An 18,736-nucleotide genomic window follows, 5' to 3' on the forward strand; every position below is an offset into this window, starting at 1 on the left:
CCTGCTGCACACTGTCCTCCTGCTGCACAAAGTCCTGGGCTGGGGTGGTGTTGGTGGGACCTCCTGCTGCAGTGGGTCGTGTTCCTGTGCATAGTCCTGTTCATCTCTCTCAGTGCTGTCGTTTCATGCTATCTAGAACCATGCATCAGTTACATTTGGGTCACCTTTTCAAGCTTTTCTTCACAACCATGAGGAGTAGAGGGCTTACTGATTTTGAAAAATGAAAGTTAGGATTCTCATGTGATCACCTGATGCCAGGAGCAGGCATCCTACACATGGGTCTATAGTTCTGATGTCTTATTCTGACCCTCGTAGTGATGGGGAATTACCGGCAGCTTCACTGGACAAAGGGGTGGTGGCCATCAGATACGTAGTGGCACTGTACTGAGGGTTCCTAAGCAACAGAAGGAGCCAGAGAAAGTGGGGAAATTGACAAGTGGGAGAAAGCGTGGCAAACTGGGGCAAGAAGGTTGCCAAGGCCAAGCTTATGAGAAATCAGCAGGCAGGAAATGAGCAAGGGATTGAGCAGTGTGCTGGCCAGGAGAAAGTACAGCAGCTGATCAAGGGAAGAGAATAGCTTGCAGAAGAGGAGTTGACTGGGGTGGAGTTGCACCCCAGCTGCTGTTATGAGAGTAACAGGAAAGGAACTGGAGTACTGCAACTTGTGGGGATAATAAGTCATTAAATCTAACCTTTTGATATTCCCTGTAAGGAATTCACCAGCATAAACTCTATTACTTGGGTCCAGCCAACTCATATACATACTTGCTGGATTAACTCTGACATCACTTGGTTAGTTTGCTATACTAATAAAAGGTAATGAAGTAACCCCAAAATAACACAGCTCCATTGAAGTTGCTCTTTTATGGCAATGAGCTAATATAGAGGAATACTGTGTGCTGGCGTTTAAATTCTCATTAATTTGTCAGCTAGGGCTGTACAATCATTTTTAAGCAGAAGCCAAAGGCTTCTAAATGAAAACTGATTGCATATGGTACACAGATATGAGTAAGGTGTTTGGCAATTAATAAAGCTTTCTACGGAGCAAGTGGAGTGATCACAAATGGATTTCAAGGGAGTGCTCTGCCTTAGTAATGTATGTTGTGTAATCAATGCTGTAACTCAGTTCCTAGGCCAGGCTTGACTGTGATAGAGAAATGTTAATGGAATATATCCTGGACATTTTTTGCAGTGGCAGCAACAGCCCTTGGTAAACATCCAATTGCATTTTTAAAACCACTCACCTCTGAATCTTTGATGTGGCTGGTTATCTGGCTGCCTGTGCAAGAAAGACACACATCCAATGCATATTTGCCATGTGAAAAATGAACAAAAATAAGCCATCTTTCAGATCAATAAATTGTGGGAGCTGAAACTAGGGGTGATGTCACACCCCCTGGCTTGAAGTGGTTTCCAATATATATAGGGTTTAGTTTGGTCCAATGGCTCTCAGCACCCCCACTATAAAAATTGTTCCAACAGCCCTGCAAGTGAACTGGAGTAGGATGACAGCAAGTCAATCAGATTGGGATCAGTGACCTACCCACAAACCATAAAACGTGACTTGTGAAAAAACCCTCATTGCCATTGAGTCTCCAATCAAGGCAGGATGTCAGAATTAATATCTTCCTCTGCATAAGAATGCTGAGTTGTGTGGAAACCCATCAAATTAGCACATAAAACATTTCATAGGACAGGTCTACACTAGAAACTTGCCACTATGATAGCGTCGGCGGTGTTTTGGGGGGTTTCAATTGTTTTTTTTAACATTATAAAGCTTTTGCCGATAGTGTAGATGCATATCACTTATTTTGTTTAGGGAACTGGTAAAAGCTATACAATAAAAAAGGCACATTTCTGCTGGTAGAAACTGTCTATATTAGCTATACCAGCAAATCTTTTCTAGTGTAGACTGAGTCTCAATAAACTGCAAACACAGAAATTATTGGAGATGCATTCTAATGGTACTTGCTATTGCTGACGTAGTACAACGTAACAACGTAACACCACCACTATAAACTGTTTTTCAGGCTTGCAAGAAAACGCAGCCTAGTACATACCAACAATTTAGGACATAATATGCACATTAACATTGTGACCCACCCATACGACACAGATTGGCAGAAGAGTTATGAGGTATAACATTTTCAGAAGACCCATTCTTGTTTAGTAGGGGGAAGAGGTTACTTCTTTAAAATGATTTTATATAGATTTATATTTTAAACCTCAAAAGGACACCAACCACACAAATGAAATATCACCCTCCTGATCCAAAATTATGTTAATTTAAAAAAGATAAATGTAAAAAGCTGATCCTGCTAGGATATTTTAAATAAACATTGATATCCATAGCTAATGTCCATATGTAACCAGATAAGAGACTTAGCATACATTTAAAAAAGAGGGGTTGGAATAAAAAGATAAATGAGAAACATGTTATATATAAAACAACATGCATGAATGTTCCTAATAATACTGAAGAGTCCACCATATGATTCAGTTATCCATCACTCTGGAAAAAGACTGTTAGGAAATCACACACACCAACACTCAGTGCTACAGATAAACTGTGTGGTGTCTAAGTGCTGCCTGTACATATAGAGGGCTAAGAAAGCAAAATGTACTTATAGATACAATAAATGTAATTTACTTCTTTTTCCAATCTATTCTTTAATATACAAGATGTGTGTGCGCACATATAAGAGCCAGAGAGAAGTTTCATGAGTTCAACTTCACACAGTCAGTCCCAGTTATAGTATGCGGAGGGGTTATTACCTTAGTGTGGGAGAAACAGAGAATGTTAGCCTATCTATGAAGGGAGTTCTAGTTTATGTACTTATAGCACCCCATCACCATCGTCTCTGAGGTGCTCAGAGTCTTTGCAGTATTTATCGTCACAACACCCCCAGTAAAGAAGGGAAATGTTATTAGCCCCATTTTACAGAAGAACTGAGGCACAAAAAGACTAACAGACACTGATTTTTAGAGACATTTCGGCACTGCTCCAGTCTGCATTGCAATGCCTAACTGACAGAGTGTATGTTTACAGCAGGTCTCAAACCCAAGGACCAAGAGATTCAAACTCATGTTATGGTGCTAAAAATAGGTTTGTACAGGTTCAGGGTGAGGCTCTGAAGCCTAGGGACAGGGCTTCAGAGCCCAAGCTCCAGCCTGACTCTCACACAGCTATTTTTAGCATGTAAGGGAAAGACTGTTTGTCAGCCCAAGCTCAGAGTTGCTGTCATGGGCTGTGGAGATGTAGCCTTACATGTGTAAATACCTTTAAAAATCTGGGCCTAAATGACTTTCCCAGGGACAAACAAAAAGCGTGTGACAGAGCGGGGAATTGAACTGGGGTCTCCCATAACCTGGGTAGTGTTTTAACCATTTGGAACTCCTTTCCTCTAAGAGTTGTAACTAGAAGCTAGTTGAAGACTTTGGGAAAATGGGGGTAAATTTTTCACAACTAAAAATTTCACAAGAACTTCTGAGCCAAGTTTCATTTTTCAACCAGCTCTAGTTGTAAGACTGTAATGCACTCCCTTTGAGACAGTTTTCCCACTCCCCTCAATCAGAATGGCAACTCCCTCTCCTTCAGAATTTGCCACCCACCCCAAGACTAACAATTAGGCAGCCTTCTTAGAGACTGCAAGGGAGTGCAAATGAGCAGTGCAGACCGCATTGTGTCCACACCCAAGGAATTTTAACAGCATGACCCAACAATGCCAGCCAAAGCAGAGTTCTGCATTACAGCATTCACACACACAACTTCATTAACTTCTGTGAAGTTACACCAAGGATGAATTCAGTCCTAGAGGTTTAACAAAACAGTCTGACAAAAAGATTATTCAGCATCTCCCTCTAGTCACCACCTATAGCATGACATCCTATTGCAGACTAGAATTTGTCTTTTTTAATTTTCAAATTTGACAAACCAAAGCCATTTTCAGAACCTAAGCTAGTATAAACTGAAGTGAAATTATATCTGCTTAATTTCACCTGCCACATTAGATTGAGTACAAATTACAGTAGATTGTGTTGTACTGAACTGTTTTAAACTCCCAGCTGAGCCTCTTAAGACAACCACCCCCTCCTGTATCTCATGAGGGTAGAATATTGACTATTCAGATTTTTTTCATACTTCTGCAGCTTTTCAAAATGAACATTGAAGACATATGGCTCCAACTGCCAGAGAAAACTCACAAGTAACCTGTCAAACAGCTCCTCACCCCTCCAGATCACTGATCCATACCCCTCCCCAAAATACTGGCCATACTGCAAAGCCCACACATTTTATAAATCCGAGCTCTGGTGGACACTTCAAAGCACATACAAACGTCACACACACTTGTACAGCACCACCGAGAAGCCGCCACTTCTAGGGGAAAAGGTGGTAAACAGGTGACAACGATGCAGAGATGTCTTACAAAAAACGCAAAGGGATCTTTAATGGCCTAAGACCTACTTCATTATTGGTTCTTTTGGCGGAAACACCGATAGGGCGGGTGCAGTGAGGCAGCTAGTTACCGCCAAGGGTTGCTGGGTTAGGGAGCCGGTGGAAAATAGGAACTGCCACCGCTTTCACAAATGCGAGATCACCTCGACCCCGCGCCACTGGGACAACAAAGGAGATGCAGCCCCTCGCCCAAACACCTCCGCTGCCCAACCCCAGAATAAGCCAGACCCTGGTGCACGTGCCTCCAGCACGGGGGCTGGATCCGATAGCCGGCACACGCGGCCATGGAGATGCTCAGCACTGGGGAGAGGAGTCTGCATCCCATAGGGCTGGGAGCGACCGGCCCCTTTAAATCGCTGAGCGCCCCGTTCCGCCCCGCCACGCCATCTCCCTAGCGATTAGAACGCACAACAGTTGGCGTCACAAGGACCCGGGAAGGGGCTCCCCGCGTGTTAAAGGGGCCGCAGGCAGCAGCGCACCATGGAGGGAGCCGGCAGTGCGGGGCGGGAGCGCGGTGGGTCCGCCGAGCCGGAGCCCGGCGAGCAGCCAGCCTCGCGGGGAGCAGGGAAGGGTACGTGGCCCCCGGTCACGGGGATGGCGCGGCCCAGCCCAGCGTGACACTTCTCAGCTGGGACTGCCGGCGGGTTGCGTCTGGAGGTGGCAGGAGCAGATTTTTAAAGGCATTTAGCTGCAGCTGCTCCTTGAGCTACTCTAGATCCAGTAACCTCAGCGCTGGACAAGCTCGCCTGACACGACGCAGTGTGGATTCCCTTGTTGGACAGACAGAGGGGAGATTAGCTTTTCCCACTTTCTAGCTGCATCTCCCCTTTACCAACATCATCTCATTTGTAAGACTGAGACAGCTTCCCTTTGTTTGCACCCTAGTCTCATAAAGAGCCTGGCTCATTCTTTCTGCTGCATCAGCGGAGTCAGATAGGTGGAAATGTAGCCGTGGGTGCCATCAGCCCTCTGCAGCAATATCTCCTCATTAACACTTCCAGTAGTCATAGAGACAGTGATATTTACAAAAGAAACTCAGAGTAGCCTGGTTCACAGAGAGTCCTTGGGCTGGAAGAGCAATTTTGTAAAACTACCCCCCTGGGACTTTCCCCAAAGATCCCTACTGGCAACTGCAGTGGTGCTAGGAAAACCTCATGGTCACAAGCATCAAGGATGTTGAGAATTTAAGAGAGCATCATGGATATTCAGTCTTTATCCGTTGCTAGGAAAGCCACAGAAACAAGTGCAGTCACAGATTTGGCCTGTAACAGCGTCAGCTGCCTCCTGAGCACCCCCTTGTGGTCAGGGGTGACTGTCACACCCTGTCTCTGCTTCCCTGTTTGGTTATCTCAATAACTTACAGAAAGACTTTTCTCTGTTCAGTAACTAGCTTAGGGACTAGTTTTATTGGCATAAAAATAAATGCAAAAAAATATTATCCTGGACACAGCCCCTCCTCCCTGAGTATAGTCTCAAAACTCCTCTGGTTTCTCAGGATCTTCCCTGCAGTAGCCTTACTTCCAGGCCTTCCTGCTTAGAAACTTATCTGGTGTCTCAGGGCTGTTCTACACTACGGGGGGAAATCGATCTTAGATAAGCAACTTCAGCTACGTGAATAACGTAGCTGAAGTCGAATATCTAAGATCGGATTACTCACCCGTCCTCACCGCGCAGGATCGATGTCCGCGGCTCCCCCTGTCGATTCCGCAACTCCGTTGGGGTTGGTGGAGTTCCAGAATCGATATAAGCGTGCTCAGGGATCAATATATCGTGTCTAGATGAGACGCGATATATCGATCTCCGAGCAATCGATTTTAACCCACCGATACGGCGGGTAGTCTAGACGTAGCCTCAGCATCTTCCCTACTTTAGCAGGCCACTCCTAGCCCAGCCTAGCTGAAATAACTCCTCTAGTTTGAGGGTCTGTCCCTGCAGGTTCTCTACAGCTTGCTATGGCTCTCTGGCCCCAATGCTTCCCCTTGGCCAACAGTATCCTGCAGAAGCCTTCAACTCATTACAGCCTCTATCAGAGTCCTCGCTCCTCTGGCTCTTTACAGAGACCAGTTCCCCTCTGTCATACCCAATCAAGAGACTGTTAATGAGGCATAGGTGGGCTGGAGCAGTGTCCTCTTAAAAGGGCCCAGTCCAGTCAGTAATAGGGTGTAAAGTGTGATAGACTAAGATAATGAAATATGAGAACTGCAGAAAGTACCGGAGTTGCCCTGCCACCTCCTTTTCAATTATCTCCCAAAACAGAAAAATGAGATACAAGTCAATGGTTAGCAAGAGCTTCCTTAAGGACTCCTGGCACTCTGCACTCCTCTGCTTGTAGGAAAATGACGACAGTCTCAACCAACAAGACCAGTACTTCCCACAGGCCTTCCGCCCAGCCAAGAAGAACATGTATGGATTGTGACCCAAAGCAAATCCATGTCAGCTGAAACTCAAGAAGAGAAACTCAGCATTTGTCCCTTCAAGACACCACTCTGTTGCCACAGAAGCAGACCTCTCAGTCCAGATCCAAGCTGTTACCTGCAAAGTAATTTGAAATTTCTTCATGGAGAAGAAAACCCTAACTCTGTAACTGAGTGGTGGCAGCTGAGATTAACAATATTATCATCTATCCTGATCAGTCCTGCTGCGTGATACTGTTGATGCCAGGGTGGAGAAAAAGAAATTTTTTGCTTTTTGCACAGCAATGGCAGAACGTGTCCAAATAATTACTATTCAGACTTGGCACAAGACTTCTGCCACTGGTGCTCTCGCCATTTCCTCATTTGTTTTATCACTTAAGACATCATCTAGAATGGGAGCTGGTTGGAAATTTCACTTGTGATGAAATGTTCTGAGCACCTCTAGGGTATAGCATGGTGACTGGAGAGTGAATTGGGAGAAAGCACATGTTGGGGCCATGCTGTTGATAGCTGAAGCCAAAGAGTTATAAGAACCTGGCTTCTTGGCGAAACTTTATCCCTCCGAGTCCTTTACATGGAGTAGCCTTTCCATTTACTGCTGTGGGGACAATAAAAAGAATGGGAGATGCTATATATACAGCCTTAATATCATACCTTAAAATTCTTTACCTTTCCTCTAGTCCAGCTCACATACTAGGGCCGTTATGCTGGCAAGTTCAGATGCACATCTTGCAGTCCAACTAGTCTATATACATTTGTATTCAACAGATGCCAAGGAAAATAGAAAAGAAACTTCATCTTCATCCTATGAGGGGCGAAGCAGGTAAGCAAATGGAAATATAACTTTGATTTGCTTTATTCTGGGCTGAGCGGTGTTATGCAGTTGCCATGTGTGATCTTAGAGCCAGCAATATAATATTCAGCCCAATATTCTACCTGGGAATCTTCTTTGCTTTCACTGTCTTCCCTCATCCCCCACCCATCCTTACTTATATCATCTGAGAAACATCGGGAGTTTATGCAGCTCTCCAGTGGGTCATCTATTCCATCGTTCCTTGCATCATGGCAATATTGAGGGTTTTTCCCCAAAACCATCCCTGATAGGAAGATGTCTAGCATCTAGTGTAGCCAAGATGATTTTGTAACCTATGTTGCACCTACCAAATGGCCTGCAGAATTTTCTTAGCATAGCACTTTACATCTATCATGACTTGTTCTGCCCTCATTGATTGTCTCCTTATCTTTAGTTACTGTCCTCCTCCCTCCAGTTCCCCACTCCCAGATTGAATAAACATAGCTGTATCCATTTTTCCTACCTTAGCCTTATTTAATTCTTCATGCTTATTCAGTCCTTGAACCTCTGCTGAGAGGATCAGCAGAGGTGCCAGTGGAGGAGGAGGGACTGTATGACTATGTCTGCTAGGAACTAGACAGAGTACAGTGGCATTTTCTTTGTGCAAGGAGAGATAAATTGAATTTCTTTAGAGATAAGGCCATCTATTATAAACAGTGGTCATTAGTGAGACAAAAATGCTATGCAGAGATGTCTTTCCCCTGTAAGCTGAACATACTGTCTTTTCAACTTGCTTAGCTCATCTGAAGACAGGAGCTCCACAGAGGTGGAATCAGAGAGCAGCCCCCAGGATGGGGCCACAGAAAAGCCAGCTCCATGCCCAGGTACAACTATGATATAATTCCATCCTTGCTAGAGACTGGGATTGTAATGCATTGGGCATATAGGGGAAAGAGAAAAATCAGTGCACACAAAAAAGGAGGAGGCAGTGATCTGGAGCATGTAGGAAAAGGAAGTAAATACCTTGGGGCAAGAAGGAGAGGTGCACTGAAAAATGGGGCATAGGGTCAGAGCTGTATTTTAAGTTTTAGATGCCTAAACTTTGACACCTATATCTATATTTACGCTCCTAAATATGTAGCCTGATTTTCCAGAGTTGCTGAGCACACACATTCTCTGTTAACTTCATTTAGGTATCTAGCTATAGGTTTAGGTACCTAGCTATAGACAGAGCCGTCCTATCCATAGGACAGATTGGGGCAACCGTCCCAGGCCCCGCGCTTTAGGGGGCCCCATGCTTCGGGATGTGGGATTCTGGGGAACTAGCGGGAGACCTGATGCTGGCAGCAGCGAGCAACTTAGCCCCACCAGCTCCCAGTGTCACTCGGGGTGGGGGGGCTGAAGCCAGAAAGAGGCGGGGTCAGGGGCTTGGGGGAAGGGGTGGAGCAGAAGAGGGAAGAGGTGGGAGCTTGGGGGAAGAGGTGGAGTGGGGGCAGGGCCACTATGGACAGCCCTGGCTGTAGACACCAAATTTGAGCACTTTTGCCTCAATAATCTGGTGCATAAAATCACTGGTCAGGTAGGAAAGGGAAGCTGGTCACCCTTATCTGAAGCCAGGAAAAGGAGCTTACTCTCATGCTCATTTAAGACAGGGCATTTGCTCTGTTGGTTGTATTTAATTCAGTAAAAAACAAGATTTGTTTTTAATTTACATTGATGTCAATATACAATTCTTTAGTCTTCTAGAGCAGGTCAGAATTATGCTTATTACTAGTTTACAGATACAATCTAGTATAAATACTAGTGATTTTTGTATGTTACAGGTTCCAAAGTACTAGGAGGAATTAGAAGAGAAATTTCCACATCATTAGATACATTAAGCAGGTAAGGAAGGACCCACTTCAACTCCCATTTGAACTTAGTGGAATTATTTGCAATGATTTCAATGGGAGTTAGAGCAGGCTCTAGCTGAATTATTACTTCAAAATAGAAGTTAATTTGTTTGTATTTTTGTCTGAGCTGTGGCATGCTGTAACCATTCCTGATATGGGGACTGTATAACCAGGTAGTCAGTACAATCAGTACAATTAACTGTCTTCTTTGCTTTCACTCTTCTCCAGATGTTGGTCCTTAGTTATATTATGATCATTTGGTTGGAAAGAACCATGATCCATTGTCTTGTAGATTTCTCTCACCCTAATTTCACAGTAAAATTGGTTATTCATCAAGAGTGGTATCTACATATTAATATTCCCAGTGATGATGTTTCCATAGCTTTACTTACTCACATATTGCATTGTGAAACTGCACAGTGATGAAATTCTGTCCCTGTGCAATTCTCCTTGCCTTTAGTGAAAGTTCTGTACATGTGTCACAGGGCAGAATTAGGCCTTTATAGGAGAAATATTTTTCTAATACTGAACAAGTTTTCCATGCTACAGTATAAACCTATTACTATGTGATCTGTTCTTGTTGATTAATGAGGATAGTTATGGTGCTGCTATAATATGGGTAGCTATCCAGTAGGAACCACATTAAGAGTACCCATTCATTTCATATAAGCCCCTAAACAGCCAGCTAAGTGTAGCATTTTGTCTTTGACAACAGGAAATCTAAATTCCTTAGGAGATGGCAAGCCATCTGACTTAACCATGGGTATTAGTAAGGCACTATGGGTAAACAGCCCTTCACCTAAAGTCTGATCATATTGCCATTCACCGCCTTAGATCGCCTCAAGACAAGAGTTCAGCAGGAAAATCTGATGGGACCACAGAACCCAGATCCAAGACCAGCGCCCAGAAGAGCACCACGAAGCAACCAGCTCCCAACACAGGTATTATAGAACCAAATAAAGGTAGGACTGGAAGGGACCTCAAGAAGTTAATGAATCCAGCCCCCTTCACTGAGGCAAGACCAAGTAAGCTTAGACCACCCTGACAGCATTCACGGCGCATGAGCCCCACCTTCGGGGAGGCTAGCCATGCAGCACGGCCCCTTCTGCCCAAGGCTCCACTCCTACCCCATGTCCACAGGAGCCCTGAGCACCTGCCCCACCCTAAGTGCCCCCTCTCCCCCCGTGGCCAGAGGAGTACCAGCTGAACTGCCCCAGGCCACCAGGCTGCCCCTAGTGCCAGCCCATCAGGACTGATCAAAAGCCTCTCTAAAAATCAAGATATATCATATCTACTGCTTCCTTCCTATCCACTGTGCCAGTAACCCTCTCAGAAAATGACAATAGGTTGCTTTGGCATGATTTGTTCTTGACAAATCCATGTTGGCTATTCCTGGTAACCCCATTATCCTCCAGATGCTTACAAATTAATTATGTAATAATTTGTTCCAGTATCTTTCCAGGTATCAAATTTAGGCCGACCGGTCTATAATTCATGGGGTCATATTTGTTCCTCTTTTCATAGCTAGGTACTATGTTTGCACTTTTCTAGTCTTCCGGGACATCACCCATCCTCCAGGAGTTCTCAAAGATAGTTGCTAACGATTCAGAAATTACTTCATTAAGTACCCTAAAATGAATTTCATCAGGCCTTGCCAACTTGACTATCCCTAACTTATCTAAATATTCTTTAATCTGTTCTTTCCCTGCTTTGAAATTTCTTCCGCCTTGTTAATATTGTGTTGAGTAGCTGATCACCATTAACCTTTTTAGTGAAGACGGAAGCAAAATAGGCATTAAACACCTCAACTTTCTTCATGTCATCAGTTATTAGCTTTCCTTCTTCACTAAGTTTCCCATCTATATAAATAAAGGGGATATTGTATTAATTGTGATATAGTATATAGGCCCAACAAGTTAAAGGCATTAGTATAACCTGTAACTGTTGCACATTAAACAGTTCTAAACAAGGTTTAGTATATGAAACCTTAGCCAGCTTAGTATCATGGAAAACACACTAGGAAATTCATACCAAAGGTCAGAAATTTATTGATTGAAACACAAACAAAGGAAAAGAATTTAAAGGCAAAAAAACATTGAAACTGAGTGATTATGCAAAACAAAGTTAAAGTCTTTTTAGAGAGGGAATATTGGTTTGAGTACTGTGGACTGGGATGTAGCCAGTCTGGTTTAGTAGTCAGAGCAGGAATCAGGTCTAGTGGCCTAACAGGCACCCAGGTTGGGGAAACAAATCCAAGGGTCAGCACCAGGGTCAACTGCCAATTACCAGAGGCAGGGTCAAGTCAGAGTCAGGAATCGAAGCTGAAGGTCAGAGCTAAGGTCAGAAACCAAATGCCAGAGCTAGAGGTCAAGCCAGAGTCAGAGACAGGACTGGTAAGTGATGGTGGAAGCGAGGTAAGGGCAGGAAATGGAGGAAAGGCAAGGATCAAGCACAATGCATGAGCCAAGTGGGAACAGGAGCAAAGGCAGGGGTGAGGCAGAAGCCAGGAACAAAGCAGGAACTGGGAACAGGGTTGGGTGCAAGAAGCGGGATCCCATGGAGCTGCAACAGGAAATCACCTTGTTGCTCAAACAACTTCCTGTACTGCTGTCTGGCTTAAATAGCAGAGTTGGACCAATCGGTGGAGACTGAGTGTTCCTCCAATCAGCTTCTCAGCCCATCAGGTTTCAGCAAACATGAGGTAGAGGCCAGGGTGCAACAGTTGTCAGGGAACTTCAAGGCCTGGGACAGCACAGTGAGCCTTATTCCATCAAACAGTCCTCCTTGATGAGGAAGAAAGTGACTAATTCTGTTTAATCCTGAGTCAAGAATGCTGCTCACTTTCCTGCTTTTGACAAAACAGATGGACCCAGCAGGGAGAGAAGAGAGACAGGATAGTAAAAATGGGGAAATACAGCTTTTGTTGATATTCTCAAGAAACAGGGGACTAGTCATAAATAGTGCTTTGGACTGGCACATCACCTGTTGCTCTGGACCTTGTCTCCCCGGTCAGGGACATCCGGTGTGGTCAGATCCTTCTCAGGCTGAGCAGAACTGGATGGGCTGTCTCATCTCATTGTGCTAGTGCTGTGCAGCAGGTTTTTTTAGGCTCAAGTGAAAAGCCACGAGAGTGGGGGATGGAAAGAGAGACCCAAGGGAGGGGAAGACAAAGCAGGATCTCTCATGTAGCAGGCAAGGGTCCTTGCTGGTGTAGTGGTTATAGTCACATGTTCCCACTATGTGCCAGCATCTGGGTGTCACGATGGAAAGACCCCTAGCAGTGGTGGTATTAGTCTTTCCCTGCCCTCCCAAAGTCTGTTTTTAAGGGCCCCAAAAAGGGATGATTGGCTGAAATAGCTCCTCCCCTCCTTATTTTGTCCAGCAATTAGGCCTAATTCCACACTCCCCTTGTTTACTAAGCATGATCTTAACATAGTCCTTCAGTTTTATCAATAGACTAAATTAATCCAAACAAGAAGGCCTGTCTTCCTTTTATACATTTTCCCACAAATAGATTATTATTATAGGTTATTATAACTTTTAATGACCTTTCAGTTACTTTTCACAGGTAAGCTCACAATTAGGTTAAAGTTGTAGGCTCAATTATTACAAAAGAGAGCAAGAGGGGAAGGGTTAGTAAATCTAGTAAACAAGCAGGGGGCAAACTATCAAGAACTAGCCAACCACAATGAATGTGTCTTATCATGTGTCCTAAGGCAGCTAAGGAAGACATTTTGTCAACCTCTTCCAAGAATTAGTTCCACAATCAAGTCTTTCACTGAGAAACTTGTGCTCTCTGATCAACCAGAAAGAACATGGATGAGAGCAGGCCCAACACAGCCAAGGAGGGGCCTACGGCAAAAGCTCTTCATTGAAGTATTTATGTCCTAGATTTGGATGGACTTTATAAAGGGAAACCTAGCATATTGGCAGGCAGGGCACTTAGAGAAGGGTGGGCATAAGTGACTCTTAGTGCTGGACAAAAGCACTAAACTGAGCAGCTGATTTGTGCTGGGATTGGAACCTCCAGCCTGGGAAGCCTAGTGAGGATAGTGTTACTGTACGTTAGTTAGTTAGACTCAGGGCCGGGTCCAGGCACCAGTGGAGGAAGCCCGTTAAGGGGTGGCTTTTTTAAAATTTTTTGCTTCAGCAGTTTTAGCAGCTTTTTTTTTTTTTGCTTTGGCAGTTCGGGCGTCAGTCCGATCATTTTTTTTTTTTTCCTTGGGGCAGCAGAAATGGTAGAGCCAGCCCTGGTTAGACTGCATGCAGCAATAATAATCCCTCAGAACAGATTCAGGAGTTAGTCCTGAACACGTCATCTTTTTGAACTAAGTAGAAAATTTCTGCTCTTAAGAAGCATCTTGCTATGGAACTACCATTTAAAAAGTAGCACAAGTTTTAGTTTGGATTTTAACACATACAGTTCTCTCTCATGAACCGAGACCAGCAGATGCACTGTAGAGTCTCTGTGTTTAATCATTTAGTATTGTTTGTATTGCATGCATAGACTCGTTTATTGTGTTCAACAGGTACAAACGGCCTTCCTACAATATTAGGTGGCATTAGAAGAGAAACTTGCTCTCCCTCATTACACAAGTTAAGCAGGTAAGCACAGGCAAAACTTAATATGATTAGTTGGTGGTCAAACAGGATCATAAGCTGGGAAACTTAGAACCAGTGAGAAAAGCTACTTACAAATCTCCATTGCTTTCATTGTTTTTCCTGAATATAATTCAAGCCTGCTTTTAAGATATAGGCCTTGTCAAAGGTGTTTGACAGCCACAGAGACTGCGGTCTTCTATTTATCCACAAAACTGGTACAGCATGGGCCAATGGTAGCATGGGCACTCTTTGAATAAGCTTCAACCTGGATTTGGAGGGAAAGTATCTGTGAGTGAAATGGTAGTTCATTCTCTATGTCCATCCTGTTTTGGCTTCTACTTAAATAACCAACAGGGATGCCACTGATTTGTGCTATGTGTATCTGGTGGTTGTTTTTGCGATGCCTGTTCACTAGGATCTGTACTAGGATCACCAACGTATTTCATATACATTACTTGCTCATAGCATTGAGCAAGCTAAAGCTTTCAACTCAACTATTGAATTCACCTTTCCAAGGTAGTAGGACAGCTGCACTGTGTAGTGGAAAAGGGAAAAGCTATATGATGCTTTCAGTCTGTAAGGAATGTCTACACTTAAAATGCTACAGTGGTGCAGCTGTGCTGCTATAGCACTTAAGTGTAGACCAGTGGTTCTCAACTCATGGCTCGTGGGCCTCTTGCAGCCCAATCAGCACAGAGCTGGGGCCCACGTGACATCCTCAGGGTCATACAGGTAGCATATATATTATGTGGATGCAGCCCATATACCGCATAGACAGCTGCATATGCAGCCCACAATGATAAATAGGCTGAGAACCACTGGTGTAGACATTTACTGCAGCAAAAATGAGGAGTTCTCCCATCCCTGTAGTAAATCCATCTCCTTGAGAGTCGGTAACTTGGTTAATGGAAGAATTGTTCTGTCAGCCTAGCATGGCCTATGTGAGGACTTAGGTCATCTTAACTATGTCACTCAGGGGATGATAGGATGGATTTTTCACACCTGAGCAACGTAGCTGGATTGATCTAATTTTCTAGTGTAGATCAGCCCTAATTTTAGATTTCGTGTTATGCTTTAACTATAAATTTGATTATATAGCTCATGTGGATTGTAATCTTCTGCATATGAAAGGTGTTGGTGTCATAACCTAATCCCATATTTGGACCTTAGCATCCAAAATATGGGGGTTAGCATGAAAACCTCCAAGCTTAGTTACCAGCTTGGACCTGGTAAAGCTGCCACTACCCAAAAAATTAGAGTGTTTTGGGGCACTCTGGTCCCCCCAAAAACCTTCCCTGGGGACCCCAAGACCCAACTCCCGTGAGTCTCTCAACAAAGGGAAATAAACCTTTTCCCTTCCCCCCTCCAGGTGTTCCTGGAGAGATACACAGAAGCAAGCTCTGTGAATCTAAACAGAGGGACTCCACCCTCCCCGTTCCCAGTCCTGGAGAACAAAATTACCAAGAGCTAATCTCTCTTTCCCCCTCACCCAGAGGGAATGCAAAGTCAGGCTAGTAAATCTAACACACACAGATTTTCCCCCTGACTTCTTCCTCCCACCAATTCCCTGGTGAGTACAGACTCAATTCCCTGGAGTTCCCCACTAAAAAGAAAGCTTTATATAAAAAGAAAGAAAAATACATAAAAATGGTCTCTCTGTATTAAGGTGACACATACAGGGTCATTTGCTTAAAAGAAATATGAATAAACAGCCTTATTCAAAAAGAATACAATTCAAAGCACTCCAGCAACTATAGACATGTAAATACAAAAAAACATATAAATCCTATCTGATCTTTTGTACTTACAACTGGGAAACAGAAGATTAGAAAGCAGGAAACAGAAATCACTTCTCATAGCCGAGAGAGCATACAGGCAGAAGAACAAGAACAAAGGACTCCCACACAAAGTTCCCTCCACCCAGATCTGAAAAAAGTCTGGTTTCCTGATTGGTCCTCTGGTCAGGTGTTTCAGGAACTTCTTTCCAGGTGTAAGAGACATTAACCCTTAGCTATCTGTTTATGACAGTTGGAAATTAAGGGGATATGTAAGTGGACTTCCAAATTTTAACTCAGTGCTGTTTAAAATAGACTATACTTAAAGTTGATAATTCTTCACCTACAGAACATTTTTTCCTTCCCCATGCCTGCATCTATTATTTTGTTGTTTTTTAAGTTTGCTCATGAGTCTTGGACCCTTGGATGTGATTTATAAATTAAAAAGCCATAGATACTTAACTGGGTCTTTGTGATCAGATACAAGAAGAGAAAAGTCAAATATGGGAACAGTGAAACCTTGATGGTGGAGCACAGGAATTTTAAATGCTGTTTTGAGTAATCTTGGTTTCCCAGACTTGACATCTTTGATTTCAGTTCTTACCATGGAAGACAAGAATTTTTGTTTTAAAGTATTTAATGTATCAAAAAAACCTAGTGTTCATTTACGTGCTTCTTAATGCTTTGAGAGAGAAACCAATCTGAGATTTTCATAGTTTAATCTCAAAGGCCTTTTTCAAGGGACATTTTCATTGTTTAGTCCATTGGAGACCTTCAGAGACTGACTTGTTTGAGTGTAAGTCTATAAATCTTACAGATAGCAAAAATAAGTTTCTAGGCCTTTAGTCCTACATACATGTGTTACTCTAAATTCTAATAGTGTATTAAACACTCAAGTTGGAAAAGCCTCCTGTTTGAATAGATTTTCAAAAGCAACTTCTTTGCAGCTACCATACATGATTAATTTACAATTTGTATTTTACATGTAGGGAAAGAAAAACATCTGATAATGTTGATCACTCAACTCATGAGAAATCTTTAGGAATTTCAGTGTCAATGCAGACGGAAACAAGCTGGATTTATGAACATATGTACAGAAAAACTAGTAAGAAATGACTTTGCTAGTTCAAGTATCTGTTGCTTACTGTATAAGAGACAACTTGTGTAATAGTAATTGCACATTTATAGTATTTTTCTTCTAAGGTGCCTAGTGTGATGCAGTAGGGTCTGTCTGCGTGGGGGATGGGAGAGCCGGGGAGGACTTTAGGTGAGGGACAGGATTTTTAAGCCTGTAACTTGAGCCAGGGAGGGGGGAGGGGTTAGCACCTTTGCCCGGGAAGCTGGACAAAGGAATTGGCTGGCTGGAGGAGGGGCAGTTCAGTTTCGGTTTTGGGCTGGGTGATTGGAATTCAGGGAATCCTATGCTGGGATCCAAGCACCCTGAATCCCAGAAGGACTCGATTGAGGGGTCCTGGTTGGGCCTCCAAGCTCTGCTGTAACCTGCATTCCTGTTGTCCAATAAACCTTCTGTTTTACTGACTGGCTGAGAGTCACTGTGAGTCCCAAGAAGAGGGGTGCAGGACCGGACTCCCCCACACTCCATGACACCTAGTAAACAAGGATTTGTATAATTCCTTATTTTACACAAGTAAACTTGTGTAAATTTGACACAGAAGTCAAGTGACTTTCCCAAAGGTTCTACAGCAAGTCAATGTCAGAGTTGAGAACAGAACCCAGGAGAGCGCCTTTCTATAACCACTTAGGATGATCAGATGTCTTGATTTTATAGGGAGAGTCCCAATTTTGGGGTCTTTTTCTTATATAGGCTCCTATTACCCCCCACCCCCTGTCCCGATTTTTCACACTTGCTGTCTGGTCACCCTATAACCACTAGATAGCACTTCTTCTAAATACAACTATTATTAAACGTGTGACATAATGTTCAGCTAGTATGAAGAATACCCAGCAGTCTGTGGGGGAATGCTCAGCAGATAACAGACCTAGTTATGTACCATATTGCTGTGGAAGATAATTTTCAAAGCCTCTAAGTAGAGTTGAACATATATGGCCTCTTTCCTTCTGCTGCTCAACAGAGCCATCCAAATTGGACCAAATGTTAGAGAGGTGGATGACTGGGGTAATATCTTTTATTGGACCAACTCCGGTTGGTGAGAGAGACAAGCTCTTCTTCAGATCTGGGAAAGATACTCCGAGCATCACAGCTAAATGCAAGGTGGACAAGATTGTTTAGCATAAATAGTTAGCACGTATTTTAAGGGACCATTCAAAATAGAGTGGCCCATTAACACCTCTGCAGTCACAGGACAAAAAGAGGGAGTTAGTGGATTACAGATCTCTGTTTAGTGCATGATTTTTAAGTGTCTGAAGTAATGAGTTTAAGCTCCCAGGCTCATCTTTGGAAAGTATTGTGCAGGTTTCCATTGAGGATGAGGACTGATAGGTCAGATATAGAGCGATCGCTGTGTGAAAAGGGTGATAGGATGTTTTTATCATTTTCCTATTTCAGTTCATTCGAGAGTATAGTGATTGTCTGGTTTTACTGACATAGTTATTGGGACATTTAGTGCACTAGATGAGATACACCATATGTTGTGATAGACATGTGCAGGATCCATGGATCTGGAAAGGTATGTTGTGGGGAATGTTGATCATAGCAGTGGAGATATGTCTTCAGGTTTTGCATCTGTTGTTCTGGCAGGGTCTGGTGCTGCTTTGAGTTGGTGTGTCCTGGTCTGACGATAAACTTGGAGAGGTGGGGGTGTTGTTTGAAGGACAGAAATCAG

General features: G+C 43.5%; 1 protein-coding gene across 1 annotated transcript in view; it reads left to right on the top strand.

Moving 5' to 3' along the window:
- The first annotated feature begins 4,936 nt into the window (after nucleotides 1-4,936).
- The window catches only part of ERICH6 (glutamate rich 6), a 31,964-nt gene continuing 18,164 nt past the window's right edge, over nucleotides 4,937-18,736 (top strand). The window contains exons 1-7 of the mRNA XM_030574354.1: nucleotides 4,937-5,027; nucleotides 7,639-7,693; nucleotides 8,462-8,547; nucleotides 9,487-9,547; nucleotides 10,390-10,496; nucleotides 14,085-14,160; nucleotides 16,922-17,037. Of these exons, the coding sequence (XP_030430214.1) occupies nucleotides 4,937-5,027; nucleotides 7,639-7,693; nucleotides 8,462-8,547; nucleotides 9,487-9,547; nucleotides 10,390-10,496; nucleotides 14,085-14,160; nucleotides 16,922-17,037 (592 nt within the window). The remainder of the gene's footprint in view (nucleotides 5,028-7,638; nucleotides 7,694-8,461; nucleotides 8,548-9,486; nucleotides 9,548-10,389; nucleotides 10,497-14,084; nucleotides 14,161-16,921; nucleotides 17,038-18,736) is intronic.

Source organism: Gopherus evgoodei, chromosome 9, assembly GCF_007399415.2.
Source record: "Gopherus evgoodei ecotype Sinaloan lineage chromosome 9, rGopEvg1_v1.p, whole genome shotgun sequence".
NCBI classification, from domain to species: Eukaryota; Metazoa; Chordata; order Testudines; family Testudinidae; genus Gopherus; species Gopherus evgoodei.